General features: G+C 48.9%; 1 protein-coding gene across 5 annotated transcripts in view; it reads left to right on the forward strand.

The window, feature by feature from the left end:
• LOC119431886 (G-protein coupled receptor-associated protein LMBRD2B) overlaps positions 1-24197 on the forward strand; it is a 235491-nt gene that overhangs the window by 49237 nt on the left and 162057 nt on the right. For 4 of the 5 annotated variants that reach the window (XM_049656867.1, XM_049656868.1, XM_049656866.1 and 1 more), the window contains one exon: positions 22176-22266. In XM_049656867.1, the coding sequence (XP_049512824.1) occupies positions 22176-22266 (91 nt within the window). The remainder of the gene's footprint in view (positions 1-22175; positions 22267-24197) is intronic. The other variant, XM_049656869.1, reaches the window with a different exon arrangement.

Genomic DNA, 24197 nt, shown 5'->3' on the forward strand with positions numbered 1-24197 from the left:
AAGCAAGTTCTCCCAAATAGGCAAGTTCTCGAATGGTGCACTGCAATAGTCCTTGGCCAGGCGGCGCTTCTGCGCTTGTTGATGAGACCGCCCGCTATTGTTAAACCGAGCTGCTCAGTCGCGTGCCTCACTCTCTCATTACTCATGGTCATGGCACTGTATGCCACTCAGCGGCGTTGCAGCAGCTCAGCAGCAGGCTGGTTGGGAAATGGCCGTGCCTAAACTACAGTGCCATTTTCCAGAAACTGTCCAACACAGAATGGTGTTCCTTCCTCTTTCACGGAAGGAACACCAAGAAAGACTTAGTGTCTGCAGTGCCTGTCATTTTAGGGCTTCAAATAAAATGGGCACATCAAATGCAATTACAAAAGCCAAGTATGTTTTGCACATAGCAGCAATATTGTCACGGGTATAAACTATTTACAAGGTGTATTTGCAGGAGATAAATAAACAGCAGCTGAGAATACAGAGAGGCTGTTTCCATGAACAGCACTTCGTCCTCTTCTCCGTCGTCGACATTGTCTGCTTTCCTGCCGTAACACAAACCCCGGCGGAAAAAGCACCGTCCCGGGGCTTCAGATGGGGCCATCGGTAAGGGCATAATAGGGCTTAAGCCGAGAGACGTGTACGACGTCAGGTGATGTGGAACCGGGTGGCCCGACGGATGTCACTGGGATGATCTCATAGGTGACATTGGTCAATTGACGTAGAACGCGGTAAGGACCTTTGTAGCACGGAAGGAGTTTCTCGGAGAGCCCCACTCGTCGGCAAGGGGACCAAAGTAGTACGAGAGAGCCTGGTGAAAAGTATGTCTCACGATGGCGGCAATTGTAAGCGTGCTTTTGAGTTTCCTGCGATGCCAACAAACGAGTACGGGCAAGCTGGCGCGCATGGTCAGCGTGGGCGATGGCGTCGCAGGCATACTCGGTCCGGGAAATCCGTACCAAGGGGAGCGAAGTGTCCAATGGTAATACAGGGTCACGACTGAAGAGCAAGTAAAAGGGGGAATACCCAGCAGTATTGTGGCGTGACGAATTATAAGCGAACATGACATAGGGGAGCGCAATATCCTAATCCTTGTGGCCGGGTGAAAAGTATTTCGATAGCATGTCAGTGATGGTCCGATTAAGCCGCTCAGTAAGGCTGTTGGTCTGGGGATGATAGGAGGTAGTGAGTTTGTGCTTGGTAGAACAGCAGCGTGGGATATTGGCGATGACTTGGGAGAGAAAAGTGCGGCCACGTTTGGTAAGGAGCTGTCGCGGGGTGCCATGCCATGGACTAAAATGATATCCCGGAGTAGGAAATCGGCGACGTCAGTCGCGCATCTCGTGGGAAGTGCCCGAGTGATGGCGTAGCGCGTCGCGTAATCAGTAGCCACAGCAATCCACCTGTTGCCGTAGCTGGACTCGGGGGAAAGGGCCAAGGAGATCCAAACCCACGCGGAAGAATGGCTCAGTTGGAATGGCGATCGGCTGTGAGTACCCGGCAGGAAGCATTGCTGGCTTTTTTCGATGTTGGCAGGGCTTGCAAGCAGCTACGTATCGCCGTACGGAGCGTGCGAGGCCGGGCCAGTAGAAGCGGCGGCGCACACGGTCGTAAGTGCGAGCAACCCCTAGTTGTCTGGCAGTAGGTGCATCGTGAAGCTCCTGAAGCACGGTTAAGCGGAGGTGTTGAGGAACGACAAATAGAAAGGGAGGACCCTCAGGGTGAAAATTGCGGCGGTACAATATCCCGTCATTGAGGACGAACCACCGTAACGATGGATCAGGGGGAGCAGATTCCATTCGGTCAATGAGGGTCCTCAAGGTAGAGTCATGGTGTTGCTCGTGGGCCATGTCCAAAAGCTGCGAAATGGAAAGAACACTTGCGGAAGCATCCGTGACAGCATTGGCGGCCGTGTGCGGAAGCATCCGTGACAGCATTGGCGGCCGTGTGGACAGGGTAACGGGACAAGCAGTCAGCGTCATTGTGTAGGCGACCAGACCTATACACCACAGAATAAGAATACTCCTGTAGCCGCAAAGCCCATCGTCCGAGCCTCCCTGTGGGATCTTTTAAGGACGAAAGCCAACAGAGGGCGTGGTGGCCTGTTACAATAGAAAAGGGCCTGCCGTATAAATAGGGACGGAATTTCGCTATGCCCACACAAGTGCCAAACATTCGTGCTCGGTAATAGAGTAATTCCGCTCCGCAGGTGACAAAAGACTGCTAGCGTACGCGATAACACGTTCACGGCGGTAATAGAGCAATTCCGCTCCGCAGGTGACAAAAGACGTCTTGCGTACGTGATAACACGTTCACGGCCGTGCTGAACTTGTGCCAAGACGGCACCGATGCCGTGGCCACTGGCATCAGTGCGCACCTCTGTAGGGGCTGACGTGTCGAAGTGTCCTAGAATCGGCGGGGTGGTGAGTATGGTGGTAAGGCGAGAAAAGGCGGCGGCCTCAGAGTCTCCCCATGAAAACGGCACACTTTTCTTCAGAAGATCTGTCAGAGGGCGTGCTATGGTGGCAAAACCTTTAAAAAAGTGGCGGAAGTAAGAGCAAAGGCCCACGAAACTTAGGACATCTTTTGCGGACTGTGGGACAGGAAACTCTTTCACGGCGCGAATTTTCTCCGGGTCCGGTCGGATGTCAGACGCATTGACGACATGTCCAAGGACTGTAATTTCACGGTGGCCGAAGTTACATTTCTTCGAGTTGAGGTGTAGACCGGCCTTGCGAAAAACAGCAAGTACAGCTGAAAGGTGCTCAAGGTGTGTGCTGAATGTGGGCGAGAACACAATAACATCATCTAGGTAGCAGAGACAAGTCAACCACTTAATTCTTGGAGTAATGAGTCTATCATACGCTCAAAGGTAGCCGGAGCGTTGCATAGCCCAAAAGGCATAACCTTGAATTGATAAAGACCATCAGGCGTTATAAAGGCGGTCTTTTCACGATCGAGATCATCCACAGCGATTTGCCAATATCCGGACCGTAGGTCGATGGAAGAAAAATACTGCCCCGTATAGGCAATCAAGGGTGTCATTTATACAAGGTAGTGGGTAGACGTCCTTCGTGATGCGGGTGAGGTGCCGGTAGTCGACGGAGACTCTCCATGTGCCGTCCTTCTTTTTTACCAGCACAACAGGTGATGCTCAGGGACTTGATGACAGCTCAATGATGTCTTTCGCGAGCATCTTGTCTACTTCCATTTTGATGACTTGGCGCTCCGAAGCTGAAACTCGGTAGGGTCGCCGATGGATGGGAGGATTATTGCCTGTATGTATACAGTGTTTGACAAGTGACGTCTGGCCTAAGTGATGGTTGTTCAGGTCGAATATGTCCTTGTACGAAACCAATAAACTGCAGAGCTGGTCAGCCTCCACAGGTGTGAGATTCGGGGCGATCATTTTTTTAATGTCGTGGTCAGTACAATTGGCAGACCGGAAAGGTTCACAGGATGCGTCGACGGCAAAAGTCTCAGCGTAGTGAATTTCTAAAGCAGTGATCGTAGCGAGGGTGATATCTTTAGGCAGAATTTGCTTTGTGAGCCCGAAATTCACCACAGGGAGATACGGCTGATTGTCTGCGACTCTCAGTATTGTATGCGGGACAGTAACGTTGTGGCTGAGAACGATGGCAGTTATAGGAGCGGAGATGTAATCACCATCGGGAACTGGCGTAGATGGTGCCATTTCGATGCATGTCAAGGCCTGTGGTGGAACGGGAACAAAATCAGGCGGTCTTAGGCGAATTTCGTGAGGTGTCGGAGGATCGTCCAGCAGAGGCAAGTCAAGACGCACAGTAATTGAGAAACAATCGATGAGCGCTGAATGGGCAGAGAGGAAGTCGAGACCTAGTATGAGGTCATGGGGGCATTGGTCAAGCACAGTGAAAAGGACGACAGTTTGGTGGCCGGAAATGCTCACACGTGCAGTACACAGTCCGATCACGGCTACCGTGCTGCCGTCGGCGATTCGTACGACCTGAGTAACGGCAGGCGTAACAACTTTCCTTAAATGGCGGCTGGTCATAATCGTATCTATGAGTGCTGTGACGGGTGTACCATCAACGTGGATGTCAAGAAGGTTATGTCTCGTAAACAGCGTTAAAGGAGGATTTTGCGGTGAATTCCGCATTGCAGCACTACCCCGAGGTGCCGCAGTGCCTAGTTTTCTGGCTGGGATGGTCCTGGGTAGGTCGGCGAGGGCGAGCGGTGAAGCTGGGGCGCACGTGGCTGGCGACGTTGAGGCGAAGATGAGCGAGTATAGTGGCGAGGAGAGGTAGCGGCGTCGGAAGCGTCGTAGAAGCGACGGGGTGAAGAACTGCGGGGCGAACTTAAATTCCAGAATGCGTTTCGAGGCGGGGACGGCCAACGGCTACGGCAGTGACGGGAAACGTGACCGATTCGCTCGCAGCAGAAACAGATCGGCCTGTCATCATGTGTATGCCAGTCCGATGGATTCCGCGCACCGTAGGGATAGCGGGCACTGTAGGGTGGACTGTGATAGGACCGAGGCATAGGAGCAGGGCCGGTGTCAGGACGACTCAAGGAGCAGGCGCTGGGGAGACCCATATTAGCGATTTCCTGTTGAACCACGGACTGGATCAGCGATATCGTCTCAGCAGTATTGGTCAAAGACGTCTGTTGAGGCGAGACAGGAAATGCTGCTTCGAGTTCGCGGCGCACAACGCGGGTCACATTTTCACTTAGTGGTGGCAAGCTAGATTGGCCGGTTGGGTCGGTGCAAGAAGAGGTCGCTGCAGTATTGGGAAGCCGTGTAAACTGATTATGTATACGGCGGCTCTTCGCCTGCTCGAAACGGCGGCATTCCTTCATGATGGCGTCGACATTCGATAAGTTTCTAAAGACCAGAAGGTTGAATGCATCATCCGCGATGCCCTTGATGATGTGCCCAACCTTGTCCGCCTCTGGCATTGACGTGTAGACAGAGGGCGAGGACGTCCTGAATGTAAGAGACATACGATTCGGTGGCAGTTTGGGCACGCGTGGCGAGTTGTTGCTTGGCGGCTAGCTGTCGGCCGGTTGGATTGCCAAAAACGTCGGACAGCTTCTCTTTAACCCTTTGTTGGATAGCGGGACATATACGTCCCACTTTTCATTGCACGTTCTCGGTGCTGTCGCTCCTTAAGAGAGCTCGCTCTACCACATACAAGCCCCTAACTCTATCTATTGAGTATACCACAACATTCTGTATGTACTTTCATAGCGTTTACGCTAAGTGGAAGCACGCAACAAGACAAGTAGCAGTTTTTGTTTTTTCATGTCCGCTTTTCCGTTTTTCTGTGTTTTTGTGAGCTACTTTCAAGAAAGAAAAAAATCTTGTGTTTCTTGCACTACAGTAACCACTTACAAACAAACTATCATCTATAATTTGGGATGTTTAGCGTGCATAGATAAACGGAACGGTTTTTACGAAAACCAGTGTGATTCACCTGTTCCAGGTTAGGCTTAGCGTATAGCGTGTGATCTGTTCGGTCCGTACTGATTGCTTCTTTCTTTTGGTAAAGTAAAGAAGCGTCTCACTGCTCAAGGAGCACTTTATTATTCTGGAGCTTGCCAGAGAACTCTAGCAACAGTGATGATGAGCATCGTTCGGAGAACCTTCCGGATGGTGCTCCGGAAGCATCGATTCTCCGGAAACACTCACCACCCAAACGTGACAGGCACGCGATGGCGGTGCGCTGGTGGTCAACTAGCCAAAAAATAAGTCCGCACGAAGTACATGTGAAATGTGTGCAGCGTTCCACTGTGTGCAACTTGCTTCGCACCATTTCACAAAAAAATGTGAACTGCCTCAAGTGGACAGCGGGACATATGAGTCCCCCTTGATCAAAGTGACCTAACTGGACAGTGGGACATATCGGTCCCACTTTTTTTTTTTCGGAATAAGACACTTCTCGGCATTCGGATTGGTTTTTATGGAATCAAGAAGTGATAAATAGCTCGCTCAACATCTCTTACACAAGGTAACAATTGTTTCCTCGTTGTGTCCACCAAAGGGTTAAACAACTCCTAGCTGGTGAGCTCTTCCTCGTGTGTGTAATACCACGTTCGCGGTGTACCGTCGAGGTAGAACACGACATTGGCCAGCGTTATGGTCGGATCCCACCTGCTCACCTTGCTGACGCGCTCATACAACCATTCTTCTACGTCAACACCATTGAGGCCGTTGAACTTGCCGGGGTCTTGCGGCTGAGGTAAAGCAACGTACTGGGTCTGCGTAGTCGGCGATGCAGCTGCAGATGCGGTGCCTGCCGCTGGATGCATGTTCCCAGGCTGGGCGAGACGTCCGTTGCGGAGCTCCGTGGCGAAGACCCAGCACCTCTCACCAAAAATGTCGTGGGTGTAAACTATTTACAAGGTGTATTTGCAGGAGATAGATAAACAGCAGCTGAGAATACAGCTGTTTCCACGAACAGCACTTCGTCCTCTTCTCCGTCGTCGACATAGTCTGCTTTCCTACCGTAACAATATCTTCGGCAACATCCACCTTCAAGTATATGCCAATTGAATGCAAAAGAAGCCACCGTGCTTAGAAATGTGTGAAACGAAAAGTAGTACTGTTTGTTTATTTGTTTCCGATGTGAAGCACACTGATAACATTGCTGGGGTGCTAAGTGCAACCCATGTTTTTGGTAGGTGCATCTGTATGTAAATGGTCAATTCTTTGTGCTAGTCTGCCTCAGAAACATGGGAACATGGGTGCGATGTTTTGTGCAACTGATTTCAATGGCTTTGTACACTGCAGTCACATGTCTTACCAGGCCCCATCATGTCAAGAAGACAACTCCATCACAGAAATGCCTCTTGTGCGATTATAACATCATTACGCGTAAAAAAAAAACATTAAAGGGACACTATCAGTCTAAGTTGATTTATTGTTTTGCTTTAAAGTATTCTTAGAAAACTTTGCTGTCGTTAATTACACTGTAATCGGTCAATTATTAGAAAAGAAAATGAAGGTCAGAGTTAAATTTTTAAAATTTCGTGCGTAGCCCCGACGGTCAGCATTTTAGTGTGACGTCATGACTTCTAAAGTTATTTTTCGTACTTGGGCCACTTTGGCTCAGTAAAAGTTGGCGAAACTTTGCTATATTCAGTCTTGGGCTTCTTTAGAACACAATGCAGTCTATATTTACTGCTAAAGAAATAACTGAGACCTAGAAGACGCTGTCAAAATCCATGATGTCACTGTGAGCTGGTGCGGGAACTTCAAGGTGGTGTTGCCACTTGCCTTCGGTGTTTTTCGTTTCTTTCTGGCTTACTAAGCAGCTTCTCGTGGTAAGAGTGGTGTTTTCGGTATTGTGGAAGGGTAACCTACTGGTACAGAAGAAATCATTTTTCCCTTTAAGCAGCTCGCACTTACGATCTTGCGTCGTTAAAAAACGGTTAGCATGACTTAGTACGTCAACAGCATATTTAAACAGATGATAAATGATCTTTGTTTTGGCGATAGCTACAAGCAATTAGTGCGCCATTGTCAAATGTGTAAACAACTACAGTTATCATTCTGTCACCGACCATGGGTCTGGACAGCACCCGTGAGATTTTCACTTTTGGTTGCAATCACTGCCTTTCCTTATTGCACACCACGACAGCGCTTCTTCTCGAAAGGGGCCAGCATCCAGTGAATGTGCATGAAGCTTACTAAACTTTATCGCTGTGTGCGTAAGGGCCACTGGATTTACGAAAAGCAGAAAAATGTCCGATTTGCCTCTGTGTACATCATGGTGCCTGTGTCATCTGGGAATCTTCCCAAAATAAGCAGTCTCACGGGCTGGTTCGTGTTTTCGAGGCTGCTGGGGCACTGAGCGACACAACAGTACTGTGCGCCAAGCTTGTGGGAACACTTGCCATCGTGTAAATACAAGCTCCGGTAGCACACGCTCCAATGCAAAGGGATGTGCAGTTGCTCCAACAGGAAAGGAGGCGACCGTTGACGCTCGAATGTGCCTGCTAGGCGAGAAATCGGAGCTGGCGTGGGGGCCAGGAGGTTGCCTCGTTTATGGAACCACAATGAGCCCTGCCCTGCGCTCACTGATAGCTTAGAAAATTGAAAAGCATAAAAGTGAGTACATTCATATTACAGTAGAACCCTGCTGATACGTTTTTCACTGGACCGTAAAAAACAAAAAAACAAAAAAAAAAAACGCAAGAGCCAAGAAATAGGAGAAATTGAGAAATGAGAGTAGTGTGGGAACTTCACACAACATTATTTTAATTCTTACGTGTAAAAAAAAAAGTCGTAGTTTCACCTGAAAGCCAAAGCATCGATTGCTATAGCAAATTAGTAGACAGCTATACAATGTAAGGATAGTAGTTTTATCGTCTGTATAAACTTGTAAACATTCGCTTATTAACTTATACAAGCATGGTGCCCACAGGCAAAGATAACACATGACACTCGATGAGTGCGGACACGCTCTGTCAAACGTTGGCGTGAGGAAGCGCCGCTGCAGCAGCGAGCGAAGTGACCTTCGTGCTGTTGTCTCACTTCAATGCAAACTGAGTGCCGAACTTAAAGCACGCACAAAGCTACGAGCCGCTGACACACCTACACTGCCTAGACTCTGCCCCCAACACAGATCGCTTTCAAGATGCGGCTGCGTGCATAGTACGCAGTTGATGCTAGAGTACAACGCCGCTCGCTATTCCTCCGTCCCCCTTCGCTCCCTCACCGGTGCCTCGAGCGCAACGGAAGAACGCGCGCTCCCTCCCCGCTTTTCTTTCTTGCGTGCGCGATATTTAGACGCGGTCGTCGGCTCCCCTTGCACGCTTTTGCTCGCACATACAGCATACGGCGTGCGGTGACGGCGTTATCGCCCTTGGACTTTATACGGAACATCTATGCACCAAAACTAATTTTAGGGCCACAATGCGTCATGGACACCATCTTTAGACAGCAAATACGGATCTCAAAGGCCATACTTTTGCTGGCAGAAACCGAAAGTACGTCAAAGTTGTCACACCCTGCACTTTGGGCGGCCAGTGCTATCGTCAAGCCACCAAGCCAAGGGACATGAAAAGTCAAAATGGTCGCTCAAGCTGGTGCGGGGTGGCAGTTTGCAACGTATGATGTGGGAACGGTCCCACAGTTGGGATGCAACAGCGGGGTTACCAATGCATTGGGTTCTATGGGAGCTGTGCCGGGACCGGCCGAAAACGAGGTAACAGCCAGGAAATTGCAGCACCCGGGAACGTAACAGCGGGGTTCTACTGTATTTCATACCGTGGACCGATAATTCAGACTTGACGGGGACCACCTAAGAATTTGAATAATTGTGAGTGCGAAATACCAAATTCGCCAGAGTGACCTTATTCCACAAGCAGCCAAAAATGGTGTGTCGTCTTCTTGGATCATTACTTCCGGGGATACCTTCAATTTCGCTAGACATATCAGTGCCTACGAGCGACGGCACTCTTAACACAGGTCCAAGCACTTGTTGCAGTACACTGTAGCCTGTCAATGAAATTTGGTGATGTCATGCAGGGGTGGGACTCCTGCGCCAATTGCGCCATTTTGATACAAACGCACATTCCTGCGCCAAACTGCGCCAAACACAGAAAATTGCCTGAAATTGCGGCACGCTGCTCCAGAATGGCTTCGGCATGTGTACTCCGACAGTGGCTGCGAATAGCGAGCGGATTCGTTCTCTGAAAACGAGTGCAGCCGTTCACATTCCGCACACCGTGCGACGGCGCCACCCACACAGTACCTCACATTTTTGCGCTTCTGGCAAGTGGCCGGCGTGCGCGGCCACTTCCGGCTGTTGTCGCTGCTGTCGGAACGGCCAGGGCGGCTGTCTTAAGAGTGTGCTAGAATACGGTTGAGTGGGCCGGCGCTCCCTAGCTGAGGGCACTGCGAGCGAAATAGATAATTAGGGAGGCGCGTGCTGGAGCGGGTTTAGCGGGCGGGTGTCTCTGTCCCCAGGGCCGGTATTACGTAAAACTTTTCCAATCTGTATTTATGCACACATGGGCGAGGCCTGAGTAAATTTAACCTATCAGGAAGGGTTAATGGTAGATTTGGTATAAAATGTCGCAGTTTCTTCCGAAGGGCAAACGATCGATTGCGATAGCAAATTAGTAGACATGTATACGAAGTAAGGATAGTAGTTTTGTCGGCTGTGTAAACTTCTAAATTTTCGATTTCAACTAAATAAAAATCATGGTGTCACGCGCGCACAAGCAAACATGAAAAAATCTCACTCGATGACGAAACTCGCTGGAGGGAGGAAGCACGGCAGCAGCAACGAGCGAATTGAACTCTGTGCTGCCTCTCGCTTTAAGGGGGGAGGAGGGGATGAAAAATAACTTTTTTGTTTCTTGGCAGAAAGGGCTGAAATTTGGCACACACGCTGTACATTGCAATAGAGGGACAAATCCAAAATTTCATTAAGATATCTTCATGAGTTTTTGTTGTATAAGAATTTACAGAAGTTTACAAGTTCCTTGCTCGTGGAAAGCCTGGCACAGTAACGAAACATGGTACGGAACTGGGAATACTTTGTATGTTTGCCCAAATGTCTAATCTATATCAAGACAGTGTTAGATTTTTTTTTTAGTGCCCTTATAATTTTTTACTCAACATGACATGCATGTAACTTGTGTTTGACTGCACAGAGCCATGCAGTAATTGTGAAGTAATTAAATAATGGAAAAATAAATGAACATTTCAAGACTGTCTTGATGTGCAGCACAGTTCATGGATCACAGCAAAACAAACTGGATCAAAATCGGTCCAGCCATTGTTGTGCTATGCTTTCCACGAGCGAGGTGACCGACCAAAAAAACACTATTGAGAAAACGAGCTGCAAAGTTTTGCAAGCAGTGCAGGTTTATTAGAACGCATCAGGGCGGTAATTTTTGGCATCAGTGCTGTCAAGCATCTGCTTGCACCTTTGCCTCTTCGTTTGGTGGGCTTTGAAAATTTAATAGCCTGGCTAGTACATCAAATTGAACTTCCGTTCAGTTGCGGACATCGCGCGAAGGGAGTCGCGCACGCTGCATGCTCGCGATTCTGCCGTCACCGCTGACGCGAAACGCGGCTCGAGGCGCGTCTGAATGGTGCGCCGTTCGGGCGACTATTTGTCCGGTGAATTTTCGTTTATTACACTGTAGCTCGTCGACGGTTGGGGCTCGCTCAGAGGCGGCGTGTTCATGTCGCACGATGCATCAAACTAAGTACACTGTCTTCGCCGGCGATGGTGACCTTCGACCCGCGTCGATACGATCTCGGCTGGTTCGCGCGGCCGTACGCCGAGGCGCGGGAGCTTCCGTTGGCGCGTCTTCCGTCGACTGCGTTATCGGTACCGATGGCACAGGGCGATTGTCGGTTTCGCTGCTCGAGTCACACGGTGCAAGATAGCGCGGCACGTAATCCACGGTGCAAGGTAGCGCGGCACGTTCAGTCGGGTGCTTCTCCGCTAATCGCCGTATTTTTCTCGCCGTAGGAGGCATGCGCTTCCGTATTCCGAAGGCGTGCTTCGTCCAAACTTTCTTCTACAACAAGCGACGATCCTTAACTAAACTGGGCGCTCTCAGAAATCCGAATTCTGCGTGTCAAGTGAAGACGCCGGCATGGTTTGCGAAGCGAACTGCGGTAGCCATCTTGCCCGCTGCCGCAGCAGTAACCAATGGGAAGACGTCATTCAGCACGGCAGCCAATCGCAGGCCCGCTTTCATCGGAGGGCCCGTGTGACTACCTCTAGCGGACCCGCGATTCTTTTGTGTTTGTGCGTTTGTTACAAGATGGCGAAGACCGACGAATTGAGAAGCGGAACGGCGAAACTTTGAGCTTTCGAACGATACCAAGATGGCGGCGCTCGGTGGCGGGAAATACGAGATATGGCTCCGTGAACTGCGGTGATTTTGCGCGATTTAAAGCTGTTTTTTCGCCCTGCGCACTGACAAATAAATTTTTTTCGGGCACTTTTAGTGCGTTTCCAGCCAAATCATTTTGATACAGCGTAGATTAGGCGTTGCAGATACCGAAATGCGGGGTTTCCAAAAACCGATTTTTCTCGTGATTTTCGCGATCTGATCCCCGCATCCCCCCTTAACGCGAACTAAGCGGTGAAAACAGTGCACACAAAGCTATCAGCACTTGCGATCGCAGATCGCTTTCAGGATAGGGCCCGCGCCATACGCAGCAGCCACTGGAGTAAAACGCCCTCTTCCCGGTGCTATGTGCGCAACGAAAGATGGCGCTTCCTCCCCGTTCTCCTCCCTTGCGCGCGAGATTGAGCTGCTCACCCTCGCACGCTTTCACTCGCACATATGCGACGATGTTATCGCACGTGCGACGATGTTATCGACCCTGGACTTTATATGGAACATCACGGCGGCGACGACGGCAGAAGTGCGCCTGGAGTGTCCATATGATTGTTATCACAATAACTACAGATTGAAATAGGTTTATGGTCTACCGGCCCAGGGTTGATTGCAGCTTTCTGGGTCTGCGGTGATATATGGTGACCCAGAAATTATGTTACTGCGTCGACTGGACCGCATAATTTGAGAACATTTTACGCTATCATCATGAGCATCAGCACGGGACTATATAGTTCGATCTTAGTGTCACCAATGTTTCCGGCTTTTCAGGAAAGCGCTGCCATATTCCATTATTCCACCAAAATTCAAATTGGCCTGCTCCAAACTGCTTCAGAACGACATTCTGTCTGCTCCAAATTGTTCCAAAATGAAATTTACTCTGCTCCAAGCTGCGCCAATACGCAATTTTACTTGCTCCAAAAATGGTGCCGCAACAACTTTTGGCAGTCCCACCCCTGGTCATGTGAAATATTGGGAAAGTGACCGTCCTAGAATATGGCCCAGGTTTGTCAACGCGTTGCAGCGCTTGCCTTTGGCCTAGACTGCTTGTGGCTGGGATTTTGTAGTGATGCCTTTTCTTATGCCAATCCTTTTCACGTTTTTCATGCTTCACCTGTAGTCAGAGCGACACCCTGCCTGCGTTATGGGACCGCCACCTTAAACGGTCCGGTGGTGGAGTTTTATGTTCCACTCTCAGTCAAGATTTTTAGATATCTGCAATGTGGCCTAAAAATACTTCGAGATAAAGGGCAATGAATGCACGTGTGGGAATGCACGTGCAATAAATGCAATAAATGCATGTGTGCACGTATGTGAAGTGGTTCAGCGGCGCGGAAAATTTTTACTTAGCCGAGCGAGATATGCGAATTCGAGTTAACGCGGTGTTACTGTACATCGTTCTTCATCATCACTGCAATGTGACAACTGGTAAAGGTGCTTCTGCGTTCGTGTACCAGACGCCCCGCAAAGCTGTGATCCAAGCCTGAACCACGAAGACAACACCAGTGTCGCCATAGAGCTAGCCTCAGAATACAATACCTGCCCTGCTAGTTCGGACTTCTACCCATTGATGACCAGGAAGACCAAGATCAAGTCGGGAGCCATGATGACAGACCCAGCATCGTCAGCAGCCATCGTACTTCGACAGCCCAGGGAGCCACCGACTTTCCATGGATCGCTTGAAGACCCTGAAACCTGGCTGGAGAGTCCGAGCGGCCACGAAGGTTCCATGGATGGTGACGTGCCAGGTGCCCGAGAGGAGCCCATGATATTTGAGCCGTCTACATGCTAACATCTTTGCATGCTGTAGCGTTTACATCTCCGAGCTTTCTACATGGTCGAGCGTCCTCATAACACTCGAGTCCCGCTGTTTTATCCCTTTCGTTTCCCTCTTTCACTCAACGAGGGAATACACTTTAGTTCTTTTAGCCAATGACAATGTTCAAACAGTTCGTAAACTCCCACCCATGATGTGGCATCGTTTCCTGCCGGGCTCCGCCTCCAATCTTGCCTGGTCGTCCCCGAACACAGGCAGCGGTTGACACCTTGGGAGCCACATTCGGGAATCTAGATGCTGGCCCCTTGCAAGAGTCGCCTCTCCATAGTGGTCAGTTCGCAGAAGCCACCATTTCCAGCCAAGAGTCGCCTCTTCGTAGCGGTCAGTTCGCGGAAGCCACCATTTCCACCAAAGTGTCTCCTCTCCGTAGCGGTCAGTTCGCGGAAGCCACCATTTCCATGGAGGGTGGTGGCTGATGTCTCGGAAGGGGGCTCCAGGTTGGCGCGTCACAGTCGGCGCCGGGCCTCATCGTAGTTCGGGCGGGCGCTGGTGCTTCACGGAAACACACCAAGGGCGACGTTGCCGTTTCAGCTACGCACGAGGCTGAGGACCCATTGCTGTCTGGGGCTAATTGCTCATCCATCAGTCCCAGGTGACTGACGGTGACACTTCCTGGCCGCTAGAAATGACAAGCGTGAAGTGCACTTGATATGTTCATGCTTGTCGATGAGGCCTTCTTTGTCCCGAAGGACCACCAGACACAACAAGACATACAAGAGGACGGCGACGTTCAACAAGTGGAGCTCAAGGACAAGTTGCACCATGTCTATTTCTCTTTGGATGACGATGCTCAGACCTGGTTCGAAAACAGAAAGACCACCTTAGCAACGTGGGACCGATTTCGTGAGAACTTCTTGAAGACCTTCACAAGTGTCGTATGCAAGGAAAGAGTCGAAGTTTTGGAAACCCTAGTACAGCTGCGAAACGAAAACGTTGTGATCTTCATGAAGGGCCTTCACAAGTGTCGTATGCAAGGAAAGAGTCGAAGTTTTGGAAACCCTAGTACAGCTACGAAACGAGAACGTTGCGATCTTCACGAAGGAAATGACTCGCCTGTTGCATCGCGCCGACCCTGACATGTCTGAAGAAAAGAAAGATTGGTTCCTGATGCGGGGTGTGCAAGAACAGCGCTTCGCTCGATTGAGACGCAACCAACCCAAGACCGTTATCGAGTTTGTTTCAGAGGCCACAACAATTGAGAAGACATTTGAAATCTGCACCAGAGAATACAACCGCCATGCACTGACAACATACTATGCCGGAGCTCAAGTGCATCCCACCGATTACGTGCTTGAGACAATCAAAGTGGTCGTACAGGAAGAGCTGCAGAAATTGTATCCACGGTCACAGCCCCAGGTGCTCCCGATTGTTGACATAGTCAAGGAAGAACTTCAGCTGGCACTGGAAGTACAAGAAGTTCCTGCATTGCTGCAACTTCAGCTCAAAGCGATGTCCTACGCTGCCGTCAACTTCCCGTTCCTACTCTGCGCCCGCGCCAAAGGTCAGTAACGCCGCAATTTCATTGGCAGCCGCCGCCGCCACCAGCATGACGGCCTGTGAGCCCGTGCATTCCTCCAAGGAAGACACGGGCTACGCCAGTCCGTGTCTTTTATTCTGTCGTCTGCGTCTTATTTTTGCCGCCTAAAACCATTTCTAGTCATGTACCAAGTAGCCCGACAGCAGTCGTTACTAAGTTTCGAGTGCCTCCAACTCTCGCATGCTCTACTACCACTGCGAAGAAGCAGGCCACGTCTACTGCCGGTGCCCGTACCGTGAAATGGGACTCTGAGGGTTTGCCGTTATCGTGCCGCTTCCATAGCTTCGCGTCTACATCACCAAATGTTATCCTGCAGCAATGCTCACGGGACATAATGCTTGGCAGGGACTTCCTCAGCCAACACGAGGCAGTCATCGGCTTAAGATCCTAGTCCGTACTGCCGTATAGGGCCATCGGTTACTGTGCGTTGAATGTGTCGGTTACCGTGCGTTAAATTCCGTCCCACTCCAGCCTCATCATTTCTGTCAGCACCGAAACATCCACAGACGTAGAAGGCATCATCGAGGGCAACTAACATCTACTGCTCGACTGTGAAATTTGCTTCACAAGAGGAATCGCTTGACTATATGAAGGGAAAGCGAGGGTGCTGCTTACAAACTTCAGCAAGGAGTACAACCACCCAAACAAGGACATGACAATCGCATACATCGTGAAAATTTTGGAAACCAGCAGCACATTTGTCCTCTCAGATACTGCTTCATCTGCCATGACGGCCATAGTTTACCAGCCAGCCTTCGACATCAATCTAAGCCTCCCCATGAGTAAGCAGCAACAGCTCAAAAGTCTTCTCCGGCGGTACAAGGACTGCTTTTCAACATCATCGAGGATTCGACAAACAGCAATTGCAAAGCCTCGCATAATAACCGAAGAAGGTGCTCTGTCAAAGCCCGTACCGAGTTGCAGCACGCTAACGGGAGGTGATCAGTCAACAAGTTGATGAAATGCTGCACGACAAAATCATCCAGCTGTTCAACAGACTGTGGGCGTAGATTTAGTGAAAAACAAGGATGGCACCTTGTGTTTTTGCGTCTTATTATTGTCGCCTGAACAAAATCACGAAGAAGGGCACATACCCCTGCCATGGATAGACGACGCGTTGGACCGGCTCTGTAATGCTACATATTTTTCGTCGATGGACCCAAGACGGGGGCAGATCGAAGTTGACGAGAGGGAAAGAGTTAAAAAAGCATGAACTGGACATGGATTAAAAAAGGCACATGCACACTGTGACCTTCTGTGTGTGTGCCTTTTTTTTGTACGTGCCCAGTTGGCACTTTTTAACATTCTTATGGATTACCAAGGTGCTTCTCTGGTGTTCTTGTCATGTGTTTAACCACATGACAAAACCTCTGCACCTCTGCACTTTGTTACAGGGATGAACTGAGAATAGTTGGACGACCGTGTCATGGCCCCTTTAACCTAATCTCATTAAAAAAAATTTTCATGTTGCTTTAAAATCCACAAAAGCTTATTACGTAGATCTTCTATTACCATGTCATTTAATGAGCATGTAGTGCTCATATCTGACAATGACATATTTCTAGCTCGTATTTTAAACACTAATACAGTTAAACCTGGATATAACGAAAATGACTAATTCCCGAAAAACTTCATTATAAAGACGATTTCGTTATATGCAGGTTCGGCACGAAAATTCGAAAAAGAAACGCTTACCGTATTTACTCGATTCTAACGCGCCCTCGATTGTAACGCGCACCCGTTTTCCTTTTTCGTCGAAGCACTCATCCTTGGAATGTCACACCAGGTACCGGATGCATGGACGCGTGTCGTTTCGCACAAGCGCGAGGCATCAGAAACGAAGAGCGTGAGTCATGATGGCGTTGTAGCGTTGTATAGTGTTACAGTAGAACCCCGCTGTTAGGTTTCCGGGTGCTGCGTTTTCCCGGCTGTTACGTCGTTCTCGGCCGGTCTCGGCACAGCTCCCATAAAACCCAATGCATTGGTAACCTCGCTGTTGCGCCGCAACTGTGGGACTGTTCCCGCATCATACGTTGCGAACTGCCACCCCGCGCCGGCCCGAGCGGCCATTTTGACTTTTCATGTCGCTTGGCTTGGTGGCCTGACGATGGCATTGGCCACCCAAAGTGCCGGGGGCGACAACTATGACGTATTTTCGGTTTCCGCCAGCAAAAGTATGGCCCTTGAGATTTGCTATATAATGATGGTGTCTATGACTCGTTGTGGCCCTAAAATTGGTTTTGGCTCATAGATGTTCCGTATAAAGTCCAAGGGCGATAACGCAGTCGCCGCACGCCGTATGCTGTATGCGCGAGTGAAAACGTGCGAGGGGAGCCGACGACCGCGTCTAAATCTCGTGTGCGCAAGAAAGAAAAGCAGGGACGTAGTGCTAGTGCGTCTTCTTCCATTGTGCTCGAGGTACCGGCGAGGGAGCGAGGGGAGAGGGATGGTGGGCGGCGTTGTACTGTACTCTGGCATCAACTGCGTACTGCGCGGTTGCGCGGGCCGTATTTTGAAAGCGATTTGCGTTGGGGCAGAGTCTAGGCAGTGTATTGACCCTTTTCGCGGAGCAGTCTGCTCTAGACAAAAGAGATGGCGCTTTTGGCGGCGCGCCATAAGTTGCCTCAGAGAATGCGCATGAATACGAAACCATTACTGCTATTGTGCGATCAGCTGTCGTAAATGCAACTGGATGTTTGCTAAAGCACTGCGCCCAATTCATGTGCAAAATGCGTAATAAAGGGAAGATGTGCCGTAGATAGCTGCAAAAATAGTGATTCGCATATTAAGAAATGGAATCAACGTGTGTCGCGCTACTACATCAGGACTGCCTGTGTTGCCGCCCTTCGCAATGCACGGCTTTCCTCAAGGATAAAAAAGATAATTAATCCGTCAGCGCTGTATAGCTAACCTCTAAAGAAAGGACTTCAACTCCGGAACGTCGGCGCTTAAGAGTGAGTACTGCTCGATATAGAAGGAAGTAGCGCCACTTCCTGGCATAGTAAGTTTCTCGCACGTTATATACACACATCCACCCCTACTCGCACGCAAACTCATGTCCACCGTATCGTGCCGAAGCACGAGTGACGGTGACTACACCGACAAGACACGAATGTTGGAAGCTTAACGTTTCATGACGGTCCACAGAGTAAGCGAAGGACTAGCAATAATATGTCTTTGCTACAAGCTACCAAAAAGTACAGAATGTTTACATTCCAAGCTTTGTGCGCAACAAGAACAAATCCATCGCAGCAGAGCACACCCGCGAGCGATTAGGTTGAAAATAAGCAATCAGATAGTGGCCGCACCATGGAAACGAGGAACGTTTTTACTGAGTTAGAAACATGACAAGCCGCTGCTTCAAAATGTTTGCCAAATAAAGAACGAAGACCACACTGATCCTGATTTAATGTATAAGTGGAAAGTTTGGACAGCTTGGAATATATTTGTAGCCCCGCTTTTAGTACATGCACTGTATACGCTGATCGCGCCGTTTAGACAGGGCGAATGAGCTCTGAAAGCATTTACATGTCTTCTGAAGCTGTGGTGAAAGCTTTGTGTCGTCCACACAGTCACCGTCTATGATATGCATAGAAACGGAGGTTTGATGCGCTGCACTGGCGTCACGCACTTAGTTGTGAACAGGGAGGCAGCTGAGGCAGCTGAGGCAAATAATGGATACGTCACCACGTGATCAAACATGGCAGCGCCCACGCGAGCGCCGCGAAAAGGGTGAATATAGGTGCGTCGGTGGCTCGTAGCTTTGTGCATGCTGTGTGTTCCCGGCACTCAGTTTGCGTTGAAGAGATAGACAACAGCACGAAGGTCACCTCCTTCGCTTCTGCCATGGCGCTTCCACACGCCGCCAGCGTTTGACAGTGTGTGTCCGCGCTCATCGAGTGTGCTGTGTCACAGCGTCTGCCAGCGCGTCGGCAACATCAACTGAAAAAGGAGAGTGCCGGCTTGGCAGGCTAGGCCAGCTGCAGGAAGCGGCAGGATCAGGTTTGAATGAAGGGAGGGGGAAAGGTCACGCCCGCGGCGGCAAGATCGCCGGGTCGAGCGATGCAGGCCTGCCTCGCACACGCTCGCATGCATGCACACGTGAGCTCGCTTCGCATTCCGTCGAGGTGGAGAAGGTGCTTGCGGTTGTTGTTCGCGCAAAAATGACAAAATTTGGGGAGAAATCTCTAGGTCATTGGCGGGAAAAATTCGTTATTTCGAGGGGGTCTCTCGCTGCCACTTTGTTACATAGAGGTCTCAAATACATGTGCTTCTATGGAGTAACGGCGGGGAATAGAAAAACTTCGTTATATCCAGGAATTCGTTATATGGAGGTTCGTTATAAGCCGGTTTAACTGTAGTATCGTAGTTGTGCCTGTACCGCAGAGGTACAGGCAGTAAGATCTAGTAGTAAGTGATGCCAGTGCTAACCTTTATTTCACTGCACATCGCAAAGAGGAGAAATGCAGACTAAAGCTCATGACATAAAAAAAAGTCAGTGTAAGCATTGCAGCTGTCTAAAAAGGACTATCTGTGGCAGCGGTTGTATACTACTACTACGGTCTGTGCCAAATTTTGAACATTTCAGACTTTTTTTGGGTGTATCTTCCAGAGCAGCTGAGGAATGCCAGTTGTGCAAGGTTTGCCACCCTCCAAGCGCTGTTCCAACTAGCCGTGGTCAGGTTTATTTTGCATGTTGCTTTCAGTGGAATGCAACACAGAAGCTGGTTGTTTGCTTTCTCCCAATTCAAGATCTGTCAAAGGGCAGATTTGCCATGGCTGCCCTTTCAAGACGTGCTTCAGCTGTTGTCAGATATTTGTCTTTTTAGGTGAATAGGGGGCACAATAGGCGCTTGCAATGTTCTTTCTTACTAGAGTCACTTTGGGAGTGCTCTGGCAACACACAAAGTTTTCTTGGGAGTAATGGAGTAGGGTTATCCTGGGAATAGCAGAATTAAAGTAGTGTGATACCCACATAACTTGCTTTTCTTATTGTGTTATATGAAAACCCTCTAAGCCTTAGTATTGGCAAGCAGCTGAGTGCCCTAAGTAATTTCCTCTTGCGCTGCAAACTATTTTGGTACCCAAGATGTGTCCCTGACTGATGCTCTACAACCTAGCCTTATTGCTAACACACCATCAGCAAACTTTGCTCTCTGTTGTTACAGTCATGGTAATGTCAATGATAGCACAGCATTTCGATACAACCTTAATGTCAACTTGTATTGTCATGTTGTAGTGACGGTAAAGAACACAGTAGCAATAACTGGGAACTGATCTCTTTATTCGGCGAACCTGTGCCCAGAAAGACACTTGAAGCACAACGATAGCGGCAATCACACTTGGCGATCTGATTGGCGAGTCAAGCGTGTCTGCTTTTACGCATGACTCGTCGAAGGTTCTAGCGTAATTGCTGGTGCCCGTACGCCTTCCAGAAAGTACTACACAATTCGGATGGCGCATATGATCAGATTACACAATGTTCAGTGACAACAGAGAAAACTATCGATAACATTTGAGAAACTTCTGATACATGCGGGCGTGTCCTGTGCCGAGCGCTAACGTTTAACATTTGTTATCCGGTGAAAAGAGGTCACCGGAGAAAGATCAAGCGTATGTGTCAATATGTTATGCTTTCTGACTGTTGTACTTACTCATTGTGATGCTTTGTTATGCATGTGGCAGAGGTGCTGCAACATTGAAAACATGTGTTAGTACTACTTCTTATCAGCAGCTTTGAAGAGGGATTCACAACAACTACCGCTCAGCCACAGCCCATGTACCAAGAGTGTAAGGAACTGTTTTGTTTCCTGCCTTTTTTATGAAACGCTCCTCCAAATAGCTTTTCCAAATTCTAAGTACTAAAAAATACGCAAATTCTCAAAATTCCAAATACTCTGTCACCCAGTACTGCTGCTTTAAAATGAATCTCTCATGCCACCTAAGACTAATTATGCATTTGCAAGTATACTAGGTATCAATATTAGACAAGTATATTTTATGATTACAATTGAGTGACAAATTCTCCACTTTCCTTTTTTGCGGTTTTAAACTGCTAAGAATACCAGCTTTATATGGCAACTGCTGCACCACACAAGAACCCAATTCATCATTGTCTCGTACCAGCTATTGTAGTCTCCGGGTTCTCTCGAGCCGCCTTTGTGCGCAAGCCTTAGGCTTGACGGCCAACTCCCTTGTGCTTGCCTTGTACTGCCGGGTTTCGGCGGTACCAGGACAGGCAGAAATACGACAACACACGATAGAATAACAAGCACAACAACCTTTATTGCTCCAGCGGATTCGCGTGGAAGCAGGCTAGGTTTGACTGCGACGTTTGTCAGGCTCGATAGTGGTCGAACGATAGCAGGGCGCGACAAAGGACGGGAACGAGATGGTTACCTGAGCTCTGTCCTTCATTGTGGCTCGCAGTCTTCTCCCGTTACTGGCGTTTGCCGGCCGCACCGATCTCGACTACCCACCTTGTTTTTGGCTCAGTCCAATGAGCGCGGGGCTCCGCGTACTTGTCACCGTTGCGTTTGCAGCCGGTTTCCAAGAGGGTCACACCACCGTTCGAAAAGCCGTTTGGCTCTCCACACGGGAAGAGGGGAAAAGGCGTCTGCTCTCCTCACTTCCGTGGCGCGCGTAAGGACGCGGGAAAATATGAACCTTCATAATTCCCACACTACTGAAACCAAAGACGAGAATTATTTAGAATGGACACAGCGCAAGGAGTGGTTCTTGCATAAGGGAGATGGGACGGTGTCTCGTAGAAGCATTCCACACAGGACTGCCTTGCGCTGCGGCTAAGTTTGGCCCCAGTCAAGATCAGCTGTGTCTTCTGCTTTATCACCCCTACCCTCTGTATATACAATTTGCAAAACAGTTTGCAAGCAGCTCCCATTCTGCATGGTTCAGCAGAATAGTGCTCGAATAGTAGATGCAAGTGATCTGTTTTTTCAGCAGCCTGTGTGCGGCCCTGGAGCTTTGTCCCAGAAGGGGTCCTGCAGAGCCTCTGGCGTGTTGTCTACTGGACGTCCCAGGCCTTGACCTGGTGAGTGGGTTTGCTGTGGCAGAGCCCACGCACAAAAGTGCTGTTGCAAGTTGCAGCCTCCACTTGCTTCATTGTGTTGTGTTTTTTGTGTGCTGCCTGGCAATACTGTCTGAACTTCCAGGATTAAATGACTAACAGAGTTTGGACGTTGCCATTAGCGCTCAAGGCATCGTTTCTGAGCCATTCAAGGTCGCAGCAATCCTGAATATGGCACTATGTGAAGGTGTCACCAGGGTTTGTTGCCTGTTGGGGCTCACGAATCATTAATGAAGCAAGTAGGCCGACCTGGTAGGTTAACATTTTTCAGTATACGTGTAGCGCTTAGTGATTACACGTTCGCAAATTGTTCCAGAGGAAGTGAAAAATATTCATGCCGCCTTTAATGACAGGGCTTTAATGGGGTCTGGGCTTTACCCATGAGTTGCCATCTAATAATGAAATCCAATTTTTAGACTTCAAGTCAAGATTCACCGTTTACCACCTTTCTTGGCAGTACAATCCTAGAACGTGCAAACCCATATTGAGTTACTCGTCGGCGCACTCAAAATTAATAAAGAAGAGACATAGCTACATTGTGTTTAGGTTCGGCTTTCAGAAAGTCTTGTCACCATGTTGCGAGTTTCAGTTTTTCGCTACAGCTGAGACGGCTAGAGAAGGCTGGTTTTCTTAAATCCGCTGTCATCTTCATTTGGGAAGGGCTTGTGGAGAAAATGAAAAAAGGTGATCCCCTTCAGCAGCAGAAAGAAAAAGTTTGCCATTATTTCTTACGCACACCGGATGGGGCATGGACTGAAAAAAATAGCTAATAAATATCAGGTACAAGTTGCCCTTTCTGTGAGAAATCAGTTAAGTAGAATGTGTAGTCTGGTCGACAACTTTGTGACCGATCAAGCACACATGGCAGTTTGTCCTGTAGGGGCGGTATGCGCAATACCGCTATCATGCTGCAAAGTTGCTTAAAGGTTGGTCTTAGAGAGCTGCTGTCACGAATTCTACAATCTGTTTGGCCGCACATTGCCTGTTTCACCAAAGTGCTGTTCAGTAATAGAAATCAAACAAGCCGAGAGATAGTCAGGCATATCACATGCACATAGATTCCACCTCGTGTGTTAGCAAAACGTCACTGCAGGAAAAAGAAACAGCATTTTTGAATGGCTTGATTTCTTGGCACCCTTGCATATCTGGTATGCACCTCTATAATGATTTGTAAGCATGTCATATGCGCATATACGTAAAAATCATTAATGACATCGGACATTTCCTCCCACAGAACAGACAGGTTCTCGAATTCAAGTCCCATTCAGAACTCAAGAACCTGAAGCATTTGCTGTGTTTTGCGTGGAACAGTACAACTCAGGATACAAGGCCATGGTGTCTGTTCTGTTCTTTTGTTTTGGCTGTGCTATTGCTGCCTGAGCTGATGAGCGCTTTTTCTTCAGGGTTGCTCTCGTGTCAACAGAACACTGTTACAGCCAAACTCCCACTCCTGGGCCAAATTGCGCCAGACAAGATTTCCTACTCCATCCTAATAAAAAACCATGATTTTGCGCCCAAGTGCCCCAATATTGCACCTTCATATTGAGCCGGGAGTCCCATTAAGACTTTTTGCTGATGACTGTGTCGTATACACTACAATACAAACGCACACCGATCAAGCAAAATAAATTCTTCTAGGTCTAGTATCGCCAATTGATGCCAGGAATGGGGCATGGACATAAACTTAAGCAAACTTGTTTTTAATATATATTAATGATATTACCAGCGTAATCACTGAACCCGTTCAAATAAAATTATTCGCTGATGATTGTGTGCTGTTTCGTGAAGTAACCAGCCGAGGTGATCAGATAACCCTGAACAATAACCTTCAAAATCTTCTTTGTTGGTGCAGTCGCTGGAATATGGAACTAAATGCTAACAAGTCAGTGTACATG

Source organism: Dermacentor silvarum, chromosome 10 (assembly GCF_013339745.2).
Source record: "Dermacentor silvarum isolate Dsil-2018 chromosome 10, BIME_Dsil_1.4, whole genome shotgun sequence".
Classification (NCBI taxonomy): Eukaryota; Metazoa; Arthropoda; class Arachnida; order Ixodida; family Ixodidae; genus Dermacentor; species Dermacentor silvarum.